Below are 21,966 nucleotides of genomic sequence, written 5' to 3' on the forward strand. Positions count from 1 at the left end.
GGTGGTCTTTTCTGTAAAACCACAGAATTTGGAGGCCCAGCCCACATAAAAGGATGTATGCTTTTGAAAAATCCAATCACCCTTCCATATTTTGCCAGCCAGCCTCTTTCAGTACCAAAAATTCTACAGCTCAAAGATAATGCCTCTGAATGCACGGTGCTGGTGTATTTGGACATCCCCATGGAAAAGAATGGAGTCAGACCCCTGACTCACACAATGCACCACGTTAATTCAAGAGGGATTGTAGACCTAAATGTGAGAGGTAGAACTGTAAGACTCATAAAAGAAAACATAAGTGTAAATATTTGTGATCTTGGGCTAAACAACAGTTTCTTCATATGACATCAAAAGCACACACAAAATAAGAGATATATTGGACTCACAAAAATTAAAATTGTTGGTGCTGCAAATGGTGGCATCAAAAAAACTAAAAAGACAGTCCACAGAACTAGAGAAAATATTTGCAAATTCTACATCTGATAGGGACTTTTATCCAGAATATATAGAACTCATACAATTCAATAATAAAAAGACCAATGGCCTAATTTAAGGATGAGCGAAGGATGTGAATAGACATTTTTCCAAGAATGTATGCAAATGGTCAATTAGCACATGAGAAAATATTTAACATCATTAGTCATTAGGGAAATTACAAAAAAAAAACTCACAATAGAATACCACATTACACCAACTAGGATGGCTGTAATCAAATATGACCTAGCAGTCCCACTCGTAGGAAGATAACCTAGTGAAACTGAAAACATATTCACAAAAAAATTTGCACAGGAATGTTCATAGCAGCTAAAAAGTAGAGAAAACCCAAATGCACACCGACTGATAATAGGCAAATACAATGTATCCCCATATGGTGAAGTATTAGCCACAAAAAGGAATGAAGTATTAATGGATACATGTTTCAATATGAATGGACCTTGGAAACATTATGCTGACTGAAAAACCAGAAACAAAAGGCCAGATATTGTATCATTCCATTTATGTGAAATATCCAGAGCAGGCAAACCTGTAGAGATGGAAATTAAAGTAGTGGTTACTGGGGCTGGAGGTGGGAGTGGATAGGGAGTGAAGGCTAAGGGTATGGGGTTTTGTGAGTATGTGCTGGTGATAAGGTTCTGGGATTCTATCATGGTGATGTGGTGCAATCTCGTGAGTGGGCCAAAAACCATTGAATTGTATACTTTAAGAAGGTAAATTGTATGACATGTTAGTTGTATGTCAATAAGATGTTTTAAAAAGTAATTTTTTAAGTTAGGTTATCTTTTCCTGTTTTAAAAATATGGGGAGCAGGGAACTTTTTAGTACTGCAGATGGGTGGCTCAGATGTCTGCCTCTTTCCAGTGAACAACCAGTTAGAAGGTGGACTCTTAGAGTTTTGCTAGCCCTGACCAAAGAAGCACAAGAGAAGGCACACTTAAAAGGGACGGTACCCTGAGGGACCCTGGGTAGCCAGGAGGAAACCCAAAGGTGCAGATACTTGAGAAAGGGGAGATAAGGTCCTTCTTATGAAGACAGATGTAGATAATAAAATTATTCAGAAGGACTGTTAACTTCAGCTGCTTGATACCTTTGCTATTCCTAGCTCATCTGGGATTATTATGCCTTATATTGTCTTTAAGCCCCAGTGAAAAGAACGCCTGTGAGGTTCAGTGAAGCTCCAACACTGATTGAACACATGCATATACGAGTCGCACTGTGCTCGTCCTTCGATTATAAAGATGCATGTCACACTCTGCCTTCACAGCGCTTATGGTCCTATGTCTTAGTGATAACGGAGCCATAAGAAAGACAATGAAACAAGGCAAACAAAGAAATAATAAGGCTATTAGTTTCTTTAAAGATTTTATTTATTTTTTAAAGAGAAGGTAAGGGAGGGAGAAAGACAGGGAGAGGGACAACGATATGCAAGAGAAACACTGATCAGTTGCCTTTCTCATGCCCCCAACTGGGCACCTGGCCCACACCCCAGACATGTGCCCTGACCGGGAATCGAACTGGCGACCCTTTGATTCACAGGCTAGAGCCTAACCCACTGAGGCTATTAGTTTGAATGTCTAGTGGCTATGTGGCAGATAAGGACAATTTCTGGTGTATGATACATATAAAATGCACTATAGGTTTTAAGAAATCTCAGTTTACCCATGATGAGGTATTTGAAATTTTATTACTGCAAAGTATAATATAGGGCAAGATGTAGAGACTCCAGGTTTGCAGCAGGTTCACAAGGAGAAACAAGTGTTGGGGAACTTAAACAGGAACTCGACAGGAAAGTAAAGGCTTATATTCAATAAAAGAGCTTCATAATTTTCTTATCTTTTTCAATTCTGTAGCCGACATCAATTTGGAGATATCAAAGCCTTTGAAAGCAAACCTGAGTTTTACCAAGCTGGATCAGATAAACCATTTTTTAAAGAAGATAAAAAGCACACACAGCAAAGAGACTTCAGCCCCGTCGGACACCATGCTGCATCAGGATGAGCTTCCAGCCTCCAAATGTTACCGTGGAAAGTTGACTAAACCCAGAGGTCATGGTGATGGAGCACAGAAGGTTCCGTTTCAAGAAAACATGTGGAGAACTGTTTCCTGCTTTCAGAAAATTTCTGTGCATACTACTCAGATTGTGGTCTCCATGGAAACTGTCCCCCATCCTAACAAACCATGCCTGTTAGCATCTTTATCAACCCTCAGTGGAAGCCTTAATGTTAAAGCAGCACAAAAAGTACCTGGTAAGTCACAGAAAAGGGAAGGGGGAGAGGGCAGCATGACCTGTTAACATCTGAAAATGTGTGATTTTGATGATTTGCATCATTTGGAGGTTAAAAGTTATAAGGGCCATTAGAGATGGGGACATTTCTGTTTTGCGACTTTATTTTAGTGAAAATTTTGTAACAAATCCTTTGAGCTTACAAATTTCAATGCCCTAAACTAAACTGTTCCTATCCACTTCTTCAGGTATGTTCCTACAAATATCTTTAAAACTTTTCATTCCTAAATTTCTCTTTCCTGAAACAGCTGTAGTGGAACAACAAGAAATGGTTTTATGAACCATTCAAGTAAGTGGTTCAGAGTGTGGTCTCGGAACCAACAGCTTAGCATCACCTGAGAACCTGTTAGAAATGCAAATCTTCAGACTATACCTCTGACCTACTGAATCAGAAACTCTGGGCACGGAGCCCAGAAATCTGTGTTTCAAAAGCCATACAGGTGATTCCAATGCATGGCATTAAGTCACTGGTAACAATTTACATTAACAAGGGAAATTGCTCTAGTGGCAGGTATGCTACACAAGGTGTAACAGAAGTCAGGGTTCCACTCTGCAAGGACGGTGCCACTGAGGATTCTCAGGCAGCAGCGCCTGGCGAGGAAAGGCCATGCTCCTGTACCCAGCCTCGCCAGGAGGGGCATGGACTCTGCAAGCGGACTGTCTCTGATGGGTGCAGAGGGGAGACATGAACAGGCAGCGACATCTACATTTTCTTCTTTTGTAACCATAACTAAATTGTTACGTGCTTTTTCACACTGAATCAAAAAGGGTAGGCAGAAGGAATGTGAGGGGGGGAAGGGAAAGACAAGGCACAGGTGGGAAGCAACAGTTTTCAGTCACTAAAACTGCTACTGTAAAAGTTCAGGGCATAATGCCAGAAATTGTATTTTGAAAGTAAAAGTAGCGAAAGGGAAACGGTTTTTTTCCACATTAATTTGCAGGAAAGATTTGGGGGTGGAGGGGGATAAAGTAAATCCTGAAACTATATGCAACTTAGTGGCTTATTAAAAAGTAATTAAGTGGCAGCTGGAGACTAACTATAACTTCATTCCATATAGCCACTTTGGACACAGTAGTTTAAGAGATAAAGAAAAAAGTTTTATAGTTGAGAAGTATGGACGTTAGGCCAAAAAATAGATGATTTATTTCTTTCTCACCAGAAATATTTGTGACCAAGCCAGCTAAAATCACTATTTTTTAAATTGTCTTAAAAGTTAGAAATGAAAAATGTTGGGTCCATGAGACATGAAAGATTATGACACATGGAGGCCACAATGTCTGATTTGTCCACAAGTAAATCGCAAACCGGACAACATGGGGCCGTCTCCGCGCCTTTCCACTACACCTTTGCCGTACAGCAGGGGAAGATCGGGGCTCAAGCAGAGTGAAGGAATCTAAATTTATTGTGCTAAATTCTTGGCCCTTTTCTTTTTTCAGCCTTACTTCTTGCTTTATTCATTAGCTATTCATGTTTTATCCACATTTAATGGTGTCTATCCTTGCAAACATCTCTAAAATATAATTAAAATCCTCTCACTGAGTAGTACAAGGTAGTAGACTCATTCTGTTGTGCAACTTGCTTTTTCCCTTTCACACTAGAAAAACTACATACCCTTATTTCTTTTGCAATTATGCTCTTCAATCTAGGTAAAAACACCGAAGTAGAAACTATAGCTTTGACTAAGACATAAGTTATGCAACTCTAATTGTGATATTTAGCAAATCTTCTGAAATAGTTACTGGTGTCAACAAAACCAAAATAGATTGAAGTTAGCCATTTAAAAGGAACAATTTTATCATGAGAGCATAATAAACACCAAATCTGTTTTCTCTACATTTCTGCTTAGTGTAATGGCATATTCAAACGTTTTAAGATAACCAAGTCAGCAAAATAATAATAAATTATAATTAAGTGAAATAATATTGTATGTGTTAAGTTCTAGTTATTGCTGAAGGCTGATTTCTAGGAAATTATAATTGAGAGTTTACTACATATTTTTAAAAATTGATTTTTTTATTCTTAACTAAGCAAACGTTTTTTAAAGTAAAATATAATTTAAACTTTGTTCATTTCATTATGTAGTTAAATATCTTAAAAATTCTTGTTTTGCAACTTGGATGAAATATATGTAATTATATACTTGAAGTATATATGTTTTATAACTGGTAAAAAGTATCCAACACCAAAAAAAAACAACCCTCCTACCAGTAGTCATATTTCATATTTTTCAAATGACATTGTTCTGCATGCAACCAAAATTTTTATAGTATATCTTTGAGCTCAACAGTTAATGTCAGATTTTTATAGTTTGAATCTAATACAGAAATACTTAACTGTGTCTTTGATTTTATAGTTTATATAACTATTGTGACCATCTGCAGCAGCTGCACTTTTCAAATTATTTGCTGAACCAAATTGAGCACAGTGACAAAAGTAGTCATCTCAGATGTACTGTTAAACAGAGAGAGAAAGAGGAGCATTGCCTTGGTGCAGTATAGCCATCTGCTGTGCAGATGTTATTGTATAGAATGACTGAAGATAAAATAATTGTAGAAAATTTTCATTAAAACCTCAACAATTTGCACTTGTTTATGCGAATCTGCATAACTCCCCAATGAGACAACACACTTGGGGTTTCTTTGGTTCTCACTCACTTTCTCTTTGATCCTTTTTGATGTGCTGACTTTAATAAACACAGTCAAAAACACTGTGCAAAAACATCATGGAAAAAACTACAAAGGAACAATTATAGCAGCAGAAACGACTCTAATCCCTAACTTACGCAAGCTATTTTTAGTGAAATATTTTTTTTAACACTCTTTATGTGACAATGTTATATAAACAGGGTAAAATGGTCCTTTCCAGATGAGTTTTAATTTAGGAGCTGAAATACATTTGTAATACTAGAGGAATCTTATGTTCTAAGTAATATTTAGGGAAACACAATTGAGAATGTGTTGTAGGCATGTTTCCTCACTTCTGAAAGGTACAAAAATATTTCGGTTCACCTAATTATATCTTTTATCATTTAACTGTCATAAGCTTATGGGAGGTGCATGGGGAAAGGGAGCAATAAAGGAGTAAAGGGGGAAAGTTGGTTTTCCGGCCAAGACGTCAATACGTTTAAATCTGAAATGCTTTCGTATTCATTTACTGTTTTTTGCAATGGAAGATGTACAGATTACTCACCGAAATGTGTTCTTTGTTTGAAACAAAATGAAATGGTTAAGTACTTTCCACTTTAAAAAAAAAAAGTCTATGAGTTTTTCTTAGTCTGCTGTACTGTTCTGCAATCTTCAACTATGAGAGTTTCAAGGGACTTGATTTTTTTTTTAATTCCACTCCACAGATGCTAGTGTAATAGTGAGTTACAATAGCCTAACTTGTATTTCTGCTAGAATACTTACATTCTCCCATATGTCTTTGGGAAAAGGGCCCTAAAGTTGTTTTTAGTAAATGTAATGCTTGTATTTTTAAGGTTGGTGTATAATACTTAAAAAAAAACAAAAAACACAAAAACCTGTGATTGTACTATTATCAGTAAGAAAATGAATCTCATTTGGAAATTATATCTTATTTTCTGAATCACTTTAAGGCAGGTAGTATTCTTCTGCTCTCCATTAAATCCATCCCATTCTGTAGTATGTTCTTTTTAAAAATAGCCCGTTTCCCCCCACATGGACGTTTGAAGTATGCTTCTTTGGAGAAGCCATAAGTATGTAGCCATAAATTCTGAGCTAGCAGTGTAGCACTTTCCACGGGCAGCGTGGGGAGTGAGCTGCAGACTTTAGCTCCCCCTGTCAGAGTAAATTATGGCTTTATTAGGGCGGCACTCCTTAGATTTCGGCAAACAAGGGCGCACAACTCAGGCTGTGAAATAGCTGTGCTTCAGGCTTCCTTGCTGTTTCCCAGAGGCACTCAGATTAGTGATCTCCATGTAGATTAAGGAAAAGGGGAATGGGATGTGAACAGATTAGGTAGCATAAAGGATCTGGGGAAGAGCCTGAGTGAGGCCATCTTATCTGGCATTTTGGTCAGAATTGGGAAAAGTTTCAGGGGTCCCCTTTCCAAAGGGACTTTCCATCCATGCAGAAAGCAATGAGTTGAACTCCTTCTAGTCAAAGAGCCCCGATTTAAATAACTTTCACTACCCCACCCTCTGTCATCCAGATGTACTTATCTTTGTGTATAAACAAAAATAGGGGGAAAGCATAACCATATTACTTTTCATGTATACAAATGTATCTTCTCATGTTCACTGAATTCAGGACCAAGAAGATATAAAGAACCTAAAGTTCCTTTTCATGCTGAAAACTGAAACTGGGCCATTAATTGATAAAAGTGGGGCTCTAGCTTTTCATTCCATAGTTAACAGAATCTCCAGAGGAAAATCTCCTAAGGCATTGGGATGCTCCAGAAATGCAGGTAAAACTGAGTGGAAATAAAACATCAAATTAGATATGACTGCCTAAAATAATATGTTCCAATAAGAAGCCATTTACAACACCCCAAAGACTTTTGCTACTTTCAGAAAGAAATAGTACTTCTTCCGAATGCCTCAACACTAGGAAATGAATTCTCTGACAGTTAAAGCCAGAGGACAGACTTAATTTTCAGCAGCCACTGAGGACTGAAGTGGAAGTACAGCTGGTAGACAGCTAGGCAGATCACACTAACTGACCTTGATGAATATTGGGTGTGCGCATCAGGGTCTTGTCATTTTTGACACTGTGTCCCAAGTAGCTTAAACCCAGCATTGGAGGAAAGGTAGAGACCTCATTGAGCGTAACATCTGGGATTTTATTTGTCATTTTGGCATACTTTGCAAGCGCAAAAGAAAGAGTAAAAGGGGATTATCTTGACAATGAAATGAGTTACTGAATCTTGTGCTAATGAAAAGCAGAGGAATTCTAATGCCTTTCTATAGTCCCTGAGGTAGAGGTGCGTTTATAGTTCTGCAGAAGTAAAATGTAGGCAGGCCAAACAGATGGCCTAGCGTCCCTGAAACCTGATCCCCGCATCCCAGAATGGAGTACCACTATTAATCCTGGTCAGATTCCCTCCTATTACTTTATAACAAGGTTCAAAGTTGCTACTGACGAACTGGCATGTCCCCCTTTTTTGAGTCTTAAATTATCTTTAGAATTACTGAGTTTTTTCAACAGTGATATTTTTCTGTGCATAGTGGTAGAAGGAGACATTAAAAAAACTAGAATAGGGCGTTCTAAACATTGAATGGGAAACAAGTAGAAAATGAAATTCAAATAACTTTTTTCCAAAATAATGTCCTCTATTATTTTTCAATATAGTAGGAAATAAAAAACATAAATGTATAAGATACTCTCTTGGGGAGTAATTCTTTTGTTATCTTCTTTTTAGAAATCTTGTGCAATGGAGAAGAAATCCCAACATACAAGCCTTATTTATTCTTCTTGCTGTAATTTTTATCAGAATATCTTGTTAGGTAGAATTTTGGACAATAATGAGCAATAGTAACACTACCGTCTTAGAATGACAACGGGCATACGCCGCCCGGGCATGTTTATGCAGTCACTTGATCTTTTGTTTGACCAAATTACGTTAATGCAGACCTCCACATCTTTTATTTGGGATATTTAAGTTTTTTTGTGGCGAGGATTTGTGCATTTTTTAAGTGCTGTGTACATTTTTTGTTTTTGTTCTGGGTGGTTACTATAGCTCTTGCATAGATAGGAGAGTAACTGCAGATATTTAGAAGATAACCTCTGGGTCAGGTTTCCGATGTGTTAACTTCCAGGTGGCAAGGAAAGTAAAAATCACGTAACCCGCACCCAGCTCAGGCTGCCGAGCCCGGTCACGCGCTGTGCCGCCGCGGTGGACGCAGTGTACCTGCCCAGCCTTTCCGGGGGATGAGCTCATCGCACAGAGATAACCATCTCTGACTTTTCCTTCTGATTCATCACCGACCTGAACTCCGTTTGAACCTTGTTAGACAAAAAACAAGCAGGACTCCTGGCCCAGGCTATAAAATATAATTAAGCCCTTTTGAAATGATGTGTAAAAGAACATTGCTGTACCCCCACTTATAACCACTACCACCACCACAACCAATAAAGTTAAATCAAGCACTGCCTGTAATGGATTAAAATAATAAATGTTCCTGGATTTCAGTGTTTGAAGTACTTGAAGAAAACAGGCTCCCAGCAGCCCGGGTAGCTGAATGCAGGAGAGACATTTATTAATGACGAGTTCAAGGATTTGGCCTGTTTAAGATCATTACTTTGTGTTTACCGTGTGTTACACATCTCTTATGTTTTTACGCAGCCCACATGTGTCCACATGCAATAATGAGAAGCTTTTTTCAACAAAAGAATTGTTAATTGTGTAAATATGGTTCTCTTGGGGAACATGAAGTCTTCATAAGACTCTGCTCTCTTCTAATGAGAAATCCAGTACAGTTGTTATACTCTTCCAAGTATATCCACCTTCAAATCTTGTCTCTAGCTACATTAGTGTTTTTCTTCCTATTGTTTTTAGTTACCAAATTCCAAACTTAATCTAGATGGCTAGAAAAATGTTGACCTCAGCTTATATGTGTTAGAATTGTGTCGCCTTGCCCAGAATTTTGTGCATCTTAATATACTATACCAAAAATATTGCTTTTTATTTCTTCTCCTAGTTTTAACAAAGGTATGGTAAATAATTATTTCTCTAGATTTAGATACATTTGGGGGAAGAAAAGGACAACTGATAAAAATTTCCCATGTACACGTATTAAATCACAGTGCTCCTTGGACAGGAGGGGAAAAGGGACCTTTCAGACAAACAAAAATGTCAGTTAACATGAAGCTATCTCACTGTGCACAGTCCTATTGGAGAAGAAAGTTTCCAGTCCTAGTAATTGGATACTAGAAATCTTTCACTTAACAGCTTCTCCTCTGCATCCTTGATAGCACCCTACAGCTCAGTATTAGGTGAAATAGACAAAAGTTATCAGAACCCCAGCACTGGGACTTGGGAAAAGGAAAGGGTAGAAGCACACCTGTGTCCCCCACTCGGCCTTTAGTTTCGCCTGTGGCCACAGTGCATCGCCCTCTCATCCACATAAGCCAGTGGGCTCTTCGCTAGGAAAGTTTCTGGCAAAGCCACCCTGCCAGTGACAAGCAACTGAAGACACATCGTAGATGTTCCTTTGCTCTCTGGCCAGGCCCCTGGACCTATAGGCTGTGTTGTCATAATTTACCAAGGCTGTGCAAGACAGCCAGGGACAGGAAAGTACATTCATTCACAACCCTGTTACCAGCTAGAAAAATGAAATTAGTAAGAGCTCACTAATAGCAGTAGTTTTTATAAAGCAACATGGTGCTGGAAGGAGGTAGACAGAGTCTGAATCCCAGCCCTGCTGCTTACTGGCAGTTGATTATGGTAAAAGTTACAATTTAAGCCCTGGCTGGCGTAGATCAGTGGACTGAGCGTGGGCTGCGAACCAAAGCATCACAGGTTCGATTCCCAGTCAGGGCACATGCCTGGGTTGCAGGCCACAGCCCCCAGCAACTGCACATTGATGTTTCTCTCTCTCTTTCTCCCTCCCTTCCCTCTCTAAAAATAAATAAGTAAAAAAATCATTAAAAAAATAAATAGTTATGACTTTTTAAAAAAGTTACAGCTTAGCTCATTTCTAAAGTCAAGGCAAGAACACCTCATTCACAGGGCTGTTGAGAACATTAGGTGAGATAATGTATGAGGAATACCCTACAGCTTTCTTGGCACAAATTTATTATATTCCTCAATAAATATTGTGGGGGGTAGGGTTTGTATCTTCTTCCCCCAACTCCAGACATACCAGGTGAATGCTGAGGTCATAGATCATCACATTTTAGAGCTGAAAATTATCTTAAGATCTTTCTTCTCTTTATCAAGAACATTTTTTCTTCTTTCCCTCACAGACCTCATGATCCAATCCAACTGCATGTAGGATTACATACCTAACATGGCCATACCTACCTGAGATGACTCTAACCAAAAATAAAATCCCTAGTACACCTCCACAGTCCTGTCTCAGACAAATTCGTGATATCTTTCAGGCTCCTAAATATGTCTTTTGGGCTGGAAGTACTTCAGGGACCGCTGTTACTATGTGGGACTTCCAAAGGGTCAGAGAACCCTGGGTCAGGGACCCTGAGCTCCTCCGCCTCACTCCCTCATTGAGTTGAGAGTGGAGAGGGGTGTCCTGAGGCACCGTAGGGGCTGTACCCCATGTCTCCCGGCTTCTGCTCTTTCTATTACACCAGTTGTTAAAAACCTGCATGATGCAAATCAAGACCAGTCTCTAAACCTTTGCAGTTAATGACTTAGCAAGTCATTTTGCTTTCAACATTGTTTGAATAAGTTTATACCCATTTTAACATCCATGTGACTTACTTTCTTAAAAAATTGATTCACCAGCAGTTTCCTAATGTGATTAAATTAAGTAGCTACTGTATTCTTCTAAGAACCTATGGAGTGTGTATTTGCTGCTGTTCTTTCCTCTCTGGGAAGGTTGTCGTACACTTCCCAGTATGCACAGTCCAACCTGCCAGTCTGGTTTTTTTAAACATAGACATATGATCCAATCAAGTTTTATTTTTCTAATAAACTGACACAACTGTAAAAACAGTGAGCATGGTGGCAGATTGGAGGAAAGAGGCAAAGCATATCCTCCATCACCCTTCGGTATTTTCAGTTTGGTTTTTTTAGGATCTAAGAGTTTTAAAACATTTCTCGAAAAATAACTTTCCAGACAAGGGCCAAGTATAAATAGCCAGCTCAGCAGACATTTTCATCTTTCATGAGTAATTCTCCCTTTCTTTATGTGAAAGGGAAAAACAGTCCTGTTTCTGCTACTTACCATTTTCTTATGTTTAAAGGAAGAGGTGTGAATTAATGTAAGGGCCCCAGCTTTTACTTACTCATCTTTAAGGACTGGATGGGAGTCTCTGGAGACTGGAAATCCCACCCATGAGAAGTCATTAGAGGCTCGGAGAGGGGATCCATGGTGGCAGGTAGACCACCCAGTTGGACTGTCAGCTTACAGCTGGACTTCTTAGTGGAGCTGGGAGCACCAGCATCCCATTCAGCTTAAACTTCAGTGTCCACGGAGTTCTGACAGTGCTGTTCCAAGTATTAATCTTATCGTGCATTCTAGTATATTTTATTACTAGATACAACTACATAGGCTTATTACAAACTAGAATGTAATTAAATGGGATCTGATTAGCTTAACATATTCGGATCAAGGAGAGGGAAAATAAGTTTTTCATTTTCATGGTTAAAATACCCAAAGTGCCATTTTTATGTGTTTCAGCATAATTAGTTCTAAGAACAGAAATGGAAAGATTTCTAATCATCTCTTTAAGGACTGTATTTACAAAAGTTTTTTTCTGGTCCTCTCATTACTTATCAAGATCCATGTTTTCATGGATCATACTGAGTTTTTTCTTCCTCACCTTTTGAGGCATCCTGAAGCTTCACTGTTATGCAAATGGACTGGCGGATGTATCTAACACATGTTTGCTGATTTTCTAGTAGCTTAGATTACTTCCAGCTGGATAAAAAAGTACCTGGCTATGCTTTGCTAGCACATGTCATCATGGAGAACCTTCTCTAATGACATACAGAAGCTTGATTTAGATTGCGTTTTGCCCAGTCAGCATGCAGAAGGTAGGAGCCTCACTGAGGGTCTAGTGGAGACTAATGATGTAGGGCTGGCAGCATTTCGTAAACAATCTCCAAAACAAGTGGTTTGCGTTTATTAGTCTTCTGAAGGAGTATTTTAAAGGTCATGAAACTACTTGTTCCTTGAACTAAATTTTTATCCTCATTGTAAAGTATGTCAGTATGCAAACAAAGCAAGATTATATGTTTATCACACCAATTGTTTCTGAAATTACTTCTCAATGTTGCTACACCTCATTTAGTTTAATTAAATATCTACCATTATTTTGCTAGAGCTGAAATTAAAAATGTAAACACAGATTTTTGAAAGAAGACAACAGAAAAATCAGACAGAAGAGTGTTCTGTAGAATGGAAGGAGGTAGAGAGAAGAGGTTGCATGCTTGGTCAAAATGACGTGAACGCATAATCACTAAATGCAGTGTCGGATCCCGGATAGGAAAAGGACCTATCCAGTGAGAGGAGAAACTGGTGAAATTCAAAAAAGGTATCTAAATTAGTTAGCGGTATTGTATTGATGTTAATGTACTGGCTTTTGAGAATCATGCTATAGTAAGTTGTTAACGTTAAGGGAAGCTGGGTGAAGACTATCTAAGTTGAAGACTATCTATAACCTTTGCTGAAAGCCTAAAATTATTGCAAAATTTAAAGTTTTTTTTAAATGACCTAATCATAGATTAAGTAACTTTAATGATATTCATGCTTTTAAACTTTAAGTGATCATTTTAAGTCTTGTACTTCCACAGAATAGTTCTCTGGTTTTTTGTTTTTGTTTTTTGTTTTTGAGACAAGTCTCCTTATTTCTGGAATTTTAGGGAGGGGGGAATTAGAAGCACAGAAAATGTAAAGCAGAACACATTAAATGCCTGTATACTTAGCTAGAACAAATATAAACATTTTGTCATATTTGCAATATGTGCATATAGACAGAGATAAAACTTCACGAAATTATTCAGCCTTTTTCAATGTTCCAATGCTAAGAAAATGGTTCTTCATAGTTTTTACTTGTCGTCACTTTGTCCACCAGTGCACTGACTCATTTAGAAGATGAATCAATGCACTGGTTCTTAACTGTTGGCTTGTGTACCAGATTTTGAATATATAAATGTCCAGTTTCTGTGAGCTCAAGATTCTCTGTGGCCCTTGGTTTATGTGTGTGTTACTATATAAAATAAGATGCATTTTATCCCAGGAAGGATATCTAGTATGTTTCCTGGTTTAAAAAAAAAAAAAAAAAAAAAGCCCCGACCAATTTGTCCCTGTTGGCTGGGCAGTATCTCACAAAGCAAAAGGTTGCTGGTTCCATTCCTGGTCAGGACACATGTGGAATATAGAAATTTCCCTTTCTCACATGTGTGTTTCTCTCCCTCTCTTCCCCTTTCTCTAAAAATAAGTAAACAAAATCTTCCAAAAAAACCCAAACAAACAAAAAGGAAAAGGATGTTAATGAGATAACATCCCATTAGCCAGCTTCTCACAAAATGAAAGAAAGGGAAAAGGGGAATTACTAGCCCTGTCGTGAGTCCCAGGGATTATTTTCATGTTTTGTGGTCAAACTGTGAAGTTTGGTTTACCATTTATAAATGCCCCTGTGAAATTCACCACTACTCCTTATTAGTAAGGGATCACCATAATCTCTTATTACCAGTCACTTAGACTAAGGTTAAAACCACTGGAATAACATGTCTTTCTATTATTTTATTATTGATGTTTAGTAATTCAGCAGGAAATCTTCAAAAGGAAACGGAAACTCTATTTTGAACTTGAAAGCTGGTACTTGTGGATGAACCTTTCTGTAGTCCACAGACAACCGGATTCCCTCACGAGAAGCAAAGCCACAGCAGGCTGGTGTGTGTAGCAAGTATAATGGGCAGGTAGGCACATGGGATGAGATTAGTCTCAAGAGTGAACCACACCTAATTTCCTTATAGATATATGACACAAAAGGAAAGGAAGGAGGCAGACGAGACCGGGCAGGGCACATTGGTGTTTGTAGGGCATGTGTTTTCTCAGCACATTAGGCAGGGCCCGTTCCCCTGTGCTCACGCCAGCATTAGCGTCTTAAATTCTCCATGCCACCCGTGTGTTTACACAAGACTGATCCATGCCGGTAGACCTGAAATGCAGGCGTGTACAAACTGTACAAGGATTAGAAAAAAGAAATATAAAGTGCAGGGCTCACTACTGGGAAAAGAATGAAAGGGGAAAGAAAAAAAATGGACAGCAACTTACACATACTTCCTCAGTTAAATACTTGATCAGGATGAAAGAATTGACAGCACATAAAGTGAATTACGGGGGAAGTAGAAGACAGTAAAGAGGGGATATACAGTGATGGAAGGAGACTTGACTTGGGATGGGGAACACACAAATATACAGATGATGTTCTATAGAATTGTATACCTGAAACCTATATGATTGTATTAACCAATATCACCCCCAATAAATTCAATTTAAAAAGAAGCAAAAAAAAAAGATTTTTATTTTTATGATAATAAGGAAGGGTTCGTGGTTTCAACAGTTCACTTAAGAGGCAATATTGTAAATGTTGTAGGTTGTCTTTTTTTCCTCAGGTACCTACTGAGATCTCAAAACTTGAGGCTAACAAATTGCCAAGGAAAAATCTGATGTGAAAGAAAATTGCTAATGATTCACTTTATCTTTGTATATACAGTACATAGTAGATAATCAGTAAATATTGGTTGAATAATGAACACATACATACATAAATAGCAAGTTGAAGGTGATCGAGGGTATCCAATTCTTTTTTAGTTGGGAGCTCTTGTTTAATAATTAGGCATAGCCATGTATACTGTCGTAAGAAATTATCCTTAAAACCATGATAGAGAATTTCACTGACATAAGAGATTGGGGGCAGGGAGGTGGCAGTGGGGGAGAAGAAAAGGCTGAGGACTACCCTTGGGAATCCCTTTAGTTAGAGAATGTACATCATTTGGGATGCTTTGGGTTACAAATGGCAGAAGATACAAACTAAACCAGTTTAAGTGCCCTCATTTTCTTAACTTCAAAGCCACTGAGCACAGGGCAAGGTTACTTTCCCGAAAGTATTGTACCTCCTTGGTTTTCATTGACTCTCATGCTCTTCCCTACACCAAACCAAACTCCAGAGAGTACCAAACTTGAAGATCTGGAAAGTTTGGCACGCTCCCAGCCCTGGTTGTCTGCCTCCTGGAAAACTAGTCGTTAGATCCCACTATTGCTGGGACACAGCCATAGCTGGGTCAGTGCCGGCCCCCAGGGCAAAGTCTCTGTGCCTGAGGCACGTTAAGCCCCCGCAGCCCTCTTCAGTGCTCACCGAGTCTGCCCCACTTTCTTCTTCTTCCAGCTCCCAAATGTTTGCCTGACCGTTGGCTTCCTAATTCTAGGCCATTTTCCTGAGCTTTCAGTCATCTCCTTCATCTTGACTCTCCTGAGAGCTGTAGGTATCCCACTTTTTCCTACCCAAATAAAAAAGAGTAGAATTTGTGCAACAGTTGGGAAATTTCTGTGTGTTTTAACAGTGTATATACAGTGACACAAAAGCTGTCGACATTTCATATTTGTGTTTGTAATAATTCAAGTCTAGAATTTTTCTTACATTCCTTCTCATCCCAGTCAATAAATACTTCTGATTGTGTAACTCTGGGGAGATAAGAAGAGATTTCCATTGACCCTATTTAAGTTCTTTGAGATGAGATAGCATTCTTAGCAGTATATACATAAGGTATGTATAATGAAAAATAATATCCTTCAAAATAATGAAAATTTTAACATTCTAATACTAGCTTTTTTAGGCAAAAGAGACACCAGTTTAACAGTACCATATCAGTATTTGGAAGTAGTTCCTGCATAGTAGAAACACCAATTAAGATCTAATTCTGTATGTATTAAATTACTTCGACAAAGAAGATTTTATCATATCCTTTGCTTACAAATATCTTTGTATAAATGAAAACTTATAGAATGAGAAAGATTATCTCATTCATCCGTAAGCTCCAGGTAAAAAGTTTTCTGGAGCTTATATACCCACTTTGTTGAGAGGTGTGCTTTTTTATTTTTATTAAGTCATAAATGGATGTTGAATTCTGTTGAATGCTGTTTCTGTTTCCGCATCTGTTGAGGTGATCATATGACTTTTATATTTCGTATTGCTGATCTGCAGATGTTGAACCATCCTTGCATCTCTGAAATAAATCCCTCTTGGTTATTATGGTATGAGATCCTGTTAACACATTGTTAAATTTAGTTTGCCAGTACTTTATTGAGGATTTTTGCATCTGTGTTCATGGGGGATACTGGCCTGTGATTTGTGGATGTCTTCATCTGATTTTGGGGTCAGGATAGTGCGGGCCTCATAAAATGAGTGTGGAAGCATTTTTTCTCTTCAGTTTTTTTGTAATAATTTGTGAAGGATCAGTATTAATTCTTTAAACATTTGGTAGAATTGTCTTGTAAAGATATCTTGTCCTGGACTTCTGTTTGAGAGTTTTTAAATTACCAGTCGAATGTCATTACTTGTAGTCAGTCTATTCAGGTTTTCTGTTTCTTCATGATTAAGTAAAAATGGCTCTCACCAACACCTCCAGCCCCAGAGAGAGTGCCAGCAGTGTCTCACCTGTTTGGCAGATGCTGTAGGGTTAAAAATGGATTTCCTTCACATACAGCCTATATGCCCTTTACTGCACTGCGTTTTCACTGTGCACGGGGTGGGCCAGTCTGCGGGAGGTCCCTCAGCAGTGTCCCGCCTAGTGCAGTTCACCTCATCGGGGGTGGGTTGCTCTTGTTATCATGTCTCTGTCTTCACCCTTCTCTCTGTGGTCACTCTGTCACTTGTACAGAAGCTGTTCAATCAGTCCTCATTTATTGTTCAGGGGGGTTTCTCTATGTGTAGGTATACATTCAGCGTGTCTGCAGGAGGAGGTGAGTTCAGGGTCTTCCTAACTAGCATCTTGGACCTTGTGAGAGCCTGAAACATCTCATGTCCAGAAAGTAAAGATGTTCCCCAAAATCATGGAAGTATATCAAAAGCACACAGGGACTGACTTAAAGTGGTTTGTTTCCCTTCTCCCAAGCTGGTTCAATTTAAGCAACAAAGTAAATAATGATAGTACTGGATTATAACCCATAAAATAAAGTAGAGTCCATACTGATGTAAATGAATAATTGAACTACTAACTGGGGTAGATGGGACAGCTCTTCATTTATCCATCATAGAATACTAATTGATGAATGTAGAAGAATAAGGAAATTGGAAATCAACATTATTGATTTGTACCACAGTAATAATTATTCCATTCAAGAACCAGAAATGGATGCCTACAGTAGTGGGTAAAAGTTTGATGTATAAAAGGATAATGCATAATCTCCAAATATCTTCCCACAGACATTTGTTATTTATACAGGGAAAAAACTTTACAGTGGCAAAACCTGTAAGACAGCCCTTTGTCGTTTGATCAGAGTTAATATACCAGTAATAAAGCATCAGTAACACAAAACCAAAGATGATTCACTGAGAAAGGCATCGCTTCTCTGGTATTCTTCCCAGAAATACATGCCTTCATTTTAATGAGAAATCATTAGATAAAAACAAACTAAGAGACATTCTGCAAAATAAATGGCCTGGACTGTTCCAGAGTATCAAAGGTATAGGAAAAACAAAAACAAACCTAGAAGCATCTGTCACAGAGTCAAGACAACTAAGGAAGTGACAACCAAATTCATGGGGATCCTGCATTGGATACTTGACCAGAAAAAGGTTGTTAGTGGGCAGAAATGGCAAAATTTAAATAAGACCTTTTGATTACTTAATAGTATTATATCAGTGTGAATTTTCTTATTTCAATATTTGTGTCGTGGTTACATAGCTGGGTGAAGAATGTATGGGAACTGTATATTTTTGCAACCTTTAGGCAAGTCTAATGTTATTTCAAAATTGGCATGATTCTTTTAGAGGAAGGAGACTTGGAATAGATGAAGAGGTGGCATCTGAGGTCTTTTCCATCTAGCCATATTGTTCCATGATACATTGATGCAAACCAAGAATGGCAGATTGAAGTTCTTCCCTTTCCTGTCTGTCAATTAAGAAATCTATTGAGACAGCTGAAACCAGGAGCAGATTCTAAACTGTCAATTCAGTTCGGTGGGACACATGCTAAGAGCTACTACAGCTGTCCCCAGTACTGTCCTCAGTGAGAACTCCCTTGCCTCCAGGACTGTCACAGCGGACTGAAGCTTGAAAGTGACGTGGTCTTTGTTCAGTCACTTGGATTCCTAAGGTCTCTCTTCATTGGGTATTTTAAATAGCGAAGTTGGAAAGTCTTGGAAATCTTTAACTAAAAGTAAAAGCCCCCAAATTGGGCCCCAGATTTTTCAATCTGGGTGTCTGATGAGATAGTGGTAAATGTTAAATAAGATAAGCAACCTAGGGAGCCTTTGATAGTAAACACTTTGCTTCTGAGGGACCAATAGGACATTCACATGTAGATTACCGCCAGATAATTGAATATTTCGTTGTAGGCTAGTATGAAGGTGCATGCGTTTGAGAATGATGGGCCATGTAATTCGGGCATTCCCTTAATGCTCATTTGCTGGGTCATTATAATGAATTAAGCCTATATTTTCTTATCCTAATAAGACAAATTGCTGAAAGATAATTGGTGTGTCTATTTAGCAGATCTTTACGGTTGAGAAGTCTTCACTAGTTCAGGAAATGTACTGCAGTCAAGTTAGGAAGTTATGACTTAAGTGCAAACTCCATTGGTAAAGATGAATTTTCATTCTTGGTCATTAGGGGCCCTGTTTCTATCTTTTTGTTTTGTATATTTTTTCTTTAGTCTAAGTGAAGTATTAAGAAAAAGAAAAATGGGTAAATAAAATGGAAGTCTAGTGCCACAATATATTTGATGGAAAATTTTAAGAAATTGATTTTCATCATCATAATTGCAACGAAAGTCTTAGCCCTGACACTTTTGTGGGTGTGATGTCTTCTGTGTATCTTAATTCTGCAGTGAGAACATACAGTGCACACGAGGTTTTCAAGTCTCCACAGAACTGAAAAGTCAGTGTGGGTTCTCTATGTCGAAAAGTGTACACTGTCAGCCTAAGGTGTGTTTTAATCTTTCAGCTCTTTTAAGGATCAAATATTATTAGAAAAATAAGCCATGGGCATTACAAATGTGGTCTGGTGAAATTCAATATTCACAATGACAATTCAGAATATGAGCTCCTTGGGGGAAAGTTAGCCCACCACTCTAACTTTGCATTCAAATATCTTAAAGTATGCCATTGGTTTTATGAAAAGGTTTTGATCTACACTTCTAGTTTAAGTTCAAAAGAAACCTACATTTTAAAGTGTATTCCTTTTCTGGGTATATTTACTTTGAACTACAGCATATAGTTTTTCTCATAAATCTAACCTGCCACTATCTGTTTTTAAGACTTTGTAAACTTCAAGTGGTTATGATGTGTGAAGTTTGGATTAAACTAAATTTTTTAGAAAACACATGTTATATATTTTGATTGTTTTGATTTTAACATGAGCCAGTCAAAAACTTGAGTGTCTAGCAAAGTAATATACTTTGCTCTTACTGTAGGAAATCACAGAAAATTGCCCTTTCTCATCATGTTAACAATAGACAAATGAAGCAGCTGTTCTTATTCTTAATGTAGTTGTTTGAAAAACTTGCACAATTTAATGAAAATGTCTCTACTCATAAAACTTAAAATGCTCACACATGGAAAAAGTCATAATGTTTTGGCAAATACTGCTTTGTTAGGAATGGGAATGAGGTATACCTGCTCCGTAACTAAAATGCTATATGAGTGGCATAAAACCAGGAGGGAAAGCCAACTGAGAAAGAAGATGCTGACAAAGGACGAATTTGTGCTCTTTAAACATACAATGGTTTTGCCCAAACGTATTTTTTGACAAGGAAGAATTAATATTTATGTCCCTCTCCATTTCTTTTTATTTTTCAGGTGTAATTCTTGGGTCATCATTTCTGCTCAGCGTAAACGATTTGCTCCTCAAAACAAGCCTCAGAGAAAGAAGTCGGATTCTGATAGGCCCCTGCTGCGCCGCTGCCGAGCTGGAAGCCAAGTGGTGCAAGCACAGCGGCAACCCAGGCCCCGAGCAGTGCGTCCCCAAGCTGTCCATCGCTCTGAGTGGAGGGCTGCTTCAGGTGTGTGCGGGTGGGCTCCCCGTCTCCCGCAGCTTTTAACTAGCCTTTGTTCATTGTGTTTGCTCTCTCACTGAATTTTAACTCTTGATGTGGTGAGAAAGGGTATTTCAGATTGCTGTGGCATTAAGTAGTTTTAACAGCTTTCTGGAGATGTAATTCACACACCCTACAATTCACCTGATTAGAGTATACAATTCACTGGATCTTCAGTACTGTATAGTCACAAAGTTGAGTAAACATCACTTCTGCTCACTTGAGCACAGTGCACACACATCCCTCCAGCACCTCGTACTCATCAGCACTTGCTCCCCTTATCCTGCCATCCCCTTTCCAGGTTTGCGCCACCACTAATCTGTTTTTATTTTCTGTTTCATTCAACTCTTGTGGATATTTCATGTAAATGTGTGATCTTTTGTGAGTGGCTTCTTTCACTTAACACAGTGTTTTCATGGGTCATTGATACTTTAGCGGGTGCCAGCACTTCACTTCTTTTTATGGCCCAATAGTACTCTGTGGTGTGGACATTCCCTTTATTGTCTACCCCTCACCCATTGATGGGTATTTGGGTTCTTTCCACTTTGGGCTATTATGATAAACACTGCGATTAACATTTGTGTATAAGTTTTTATATGGACATGTTTTCCTTTCTCTTGGATATATGACTAGGAGTGGAATTGCTAGGTCATTAAACTTCTTTCCAATGTGTAGACTTTTCTCATTACAAAGTAGTCCAACTATCACAAGCACAGATTCATCAGCAATATATAAGAAACATTTTCTAAAAGAAAATTTCTTAGATTAAATTTTAATGTCTGATGACTAACACTTGACGTGTAAGTAAAATTGCAACCTTTTTATTCTTTGTTTAGAGCCAAGTATCCAAATATTCTATTTGGATAGATTTTAATGTATTCTTTATATGACTTGATATCCCCCAAATTTGACACAAATTCAAAAGCTTGAGAAATTCACAATTATAGAAAATGAAAGTGACTGATTTATTAATAATGGAGGTATGTTATATCAATATTTAAATATCTTTTCATCTAAAAATTGTGTTACCTCGAGTTTTTCATCACTTTTCTTTTTTTAATTATATGTTATTGATAATGTTATTACAGTTCCAATTTTTTCTCCTCTTTTTCCCCTTCCACCCTGAACCCCTCCACACTTCAGCATCCCCCCCCGCACCCTTAGTTCATGCCTGTGGGTTGTACATATAAGTTCTTTGGCTTCTCCATTTCCCATGCTATTCTTAACCTCCCCATGTCTATTTTGTACCTACCAATTATGCTTCTTATTCCCTGTATTTTTC

General features: G+C 38.2%; 1 protein-coding gene across 6 annotated transcripts in view; it reads left to right on the plus strand.

Moving 5' to 3' along the window:
- Nucleotides 1-21,966, plus strand: part of VPS13B (vacuolar protein sorting 13 homolog B) — a 702,408-nt gene that overhangs the window by 532,222 nt on the left and 148,220 nt on the right. For all 6 annotated transcript variants that reach the window (XM_036031293.1, XM_028534101.2, XM_036031289.1 and 3 more), the window contains 2 exons: nt 2,346-2,741; nt 20,449-20,651. In XM_036031293.1, coding sequence (XP_035887186.1) covers nt 2,346-2,741; nt 20,449-20,651 — 599 coding nt within the window. The remainder of the gene's footprint in view (nt 1-2,345; nt 2,742-20,448; nt 20,652-21,966) is intronic.

This window comes from Phyllostomus discolor, chromosome 7, assembly GCF_004126475.2.
Source record: "Phyllostomus discolor isolate MPI-MPIP mPhyDis1 chromosome 7, mPhyDis1.pri.v3, whole genome shotgun sequence".
Lineage (NCBI taxonomy): Eukaryota > Metazoa > Chordata > Mammalia > Chiroptera > Phyllostomidae > Phyllostomus > Phyllostomus discolor.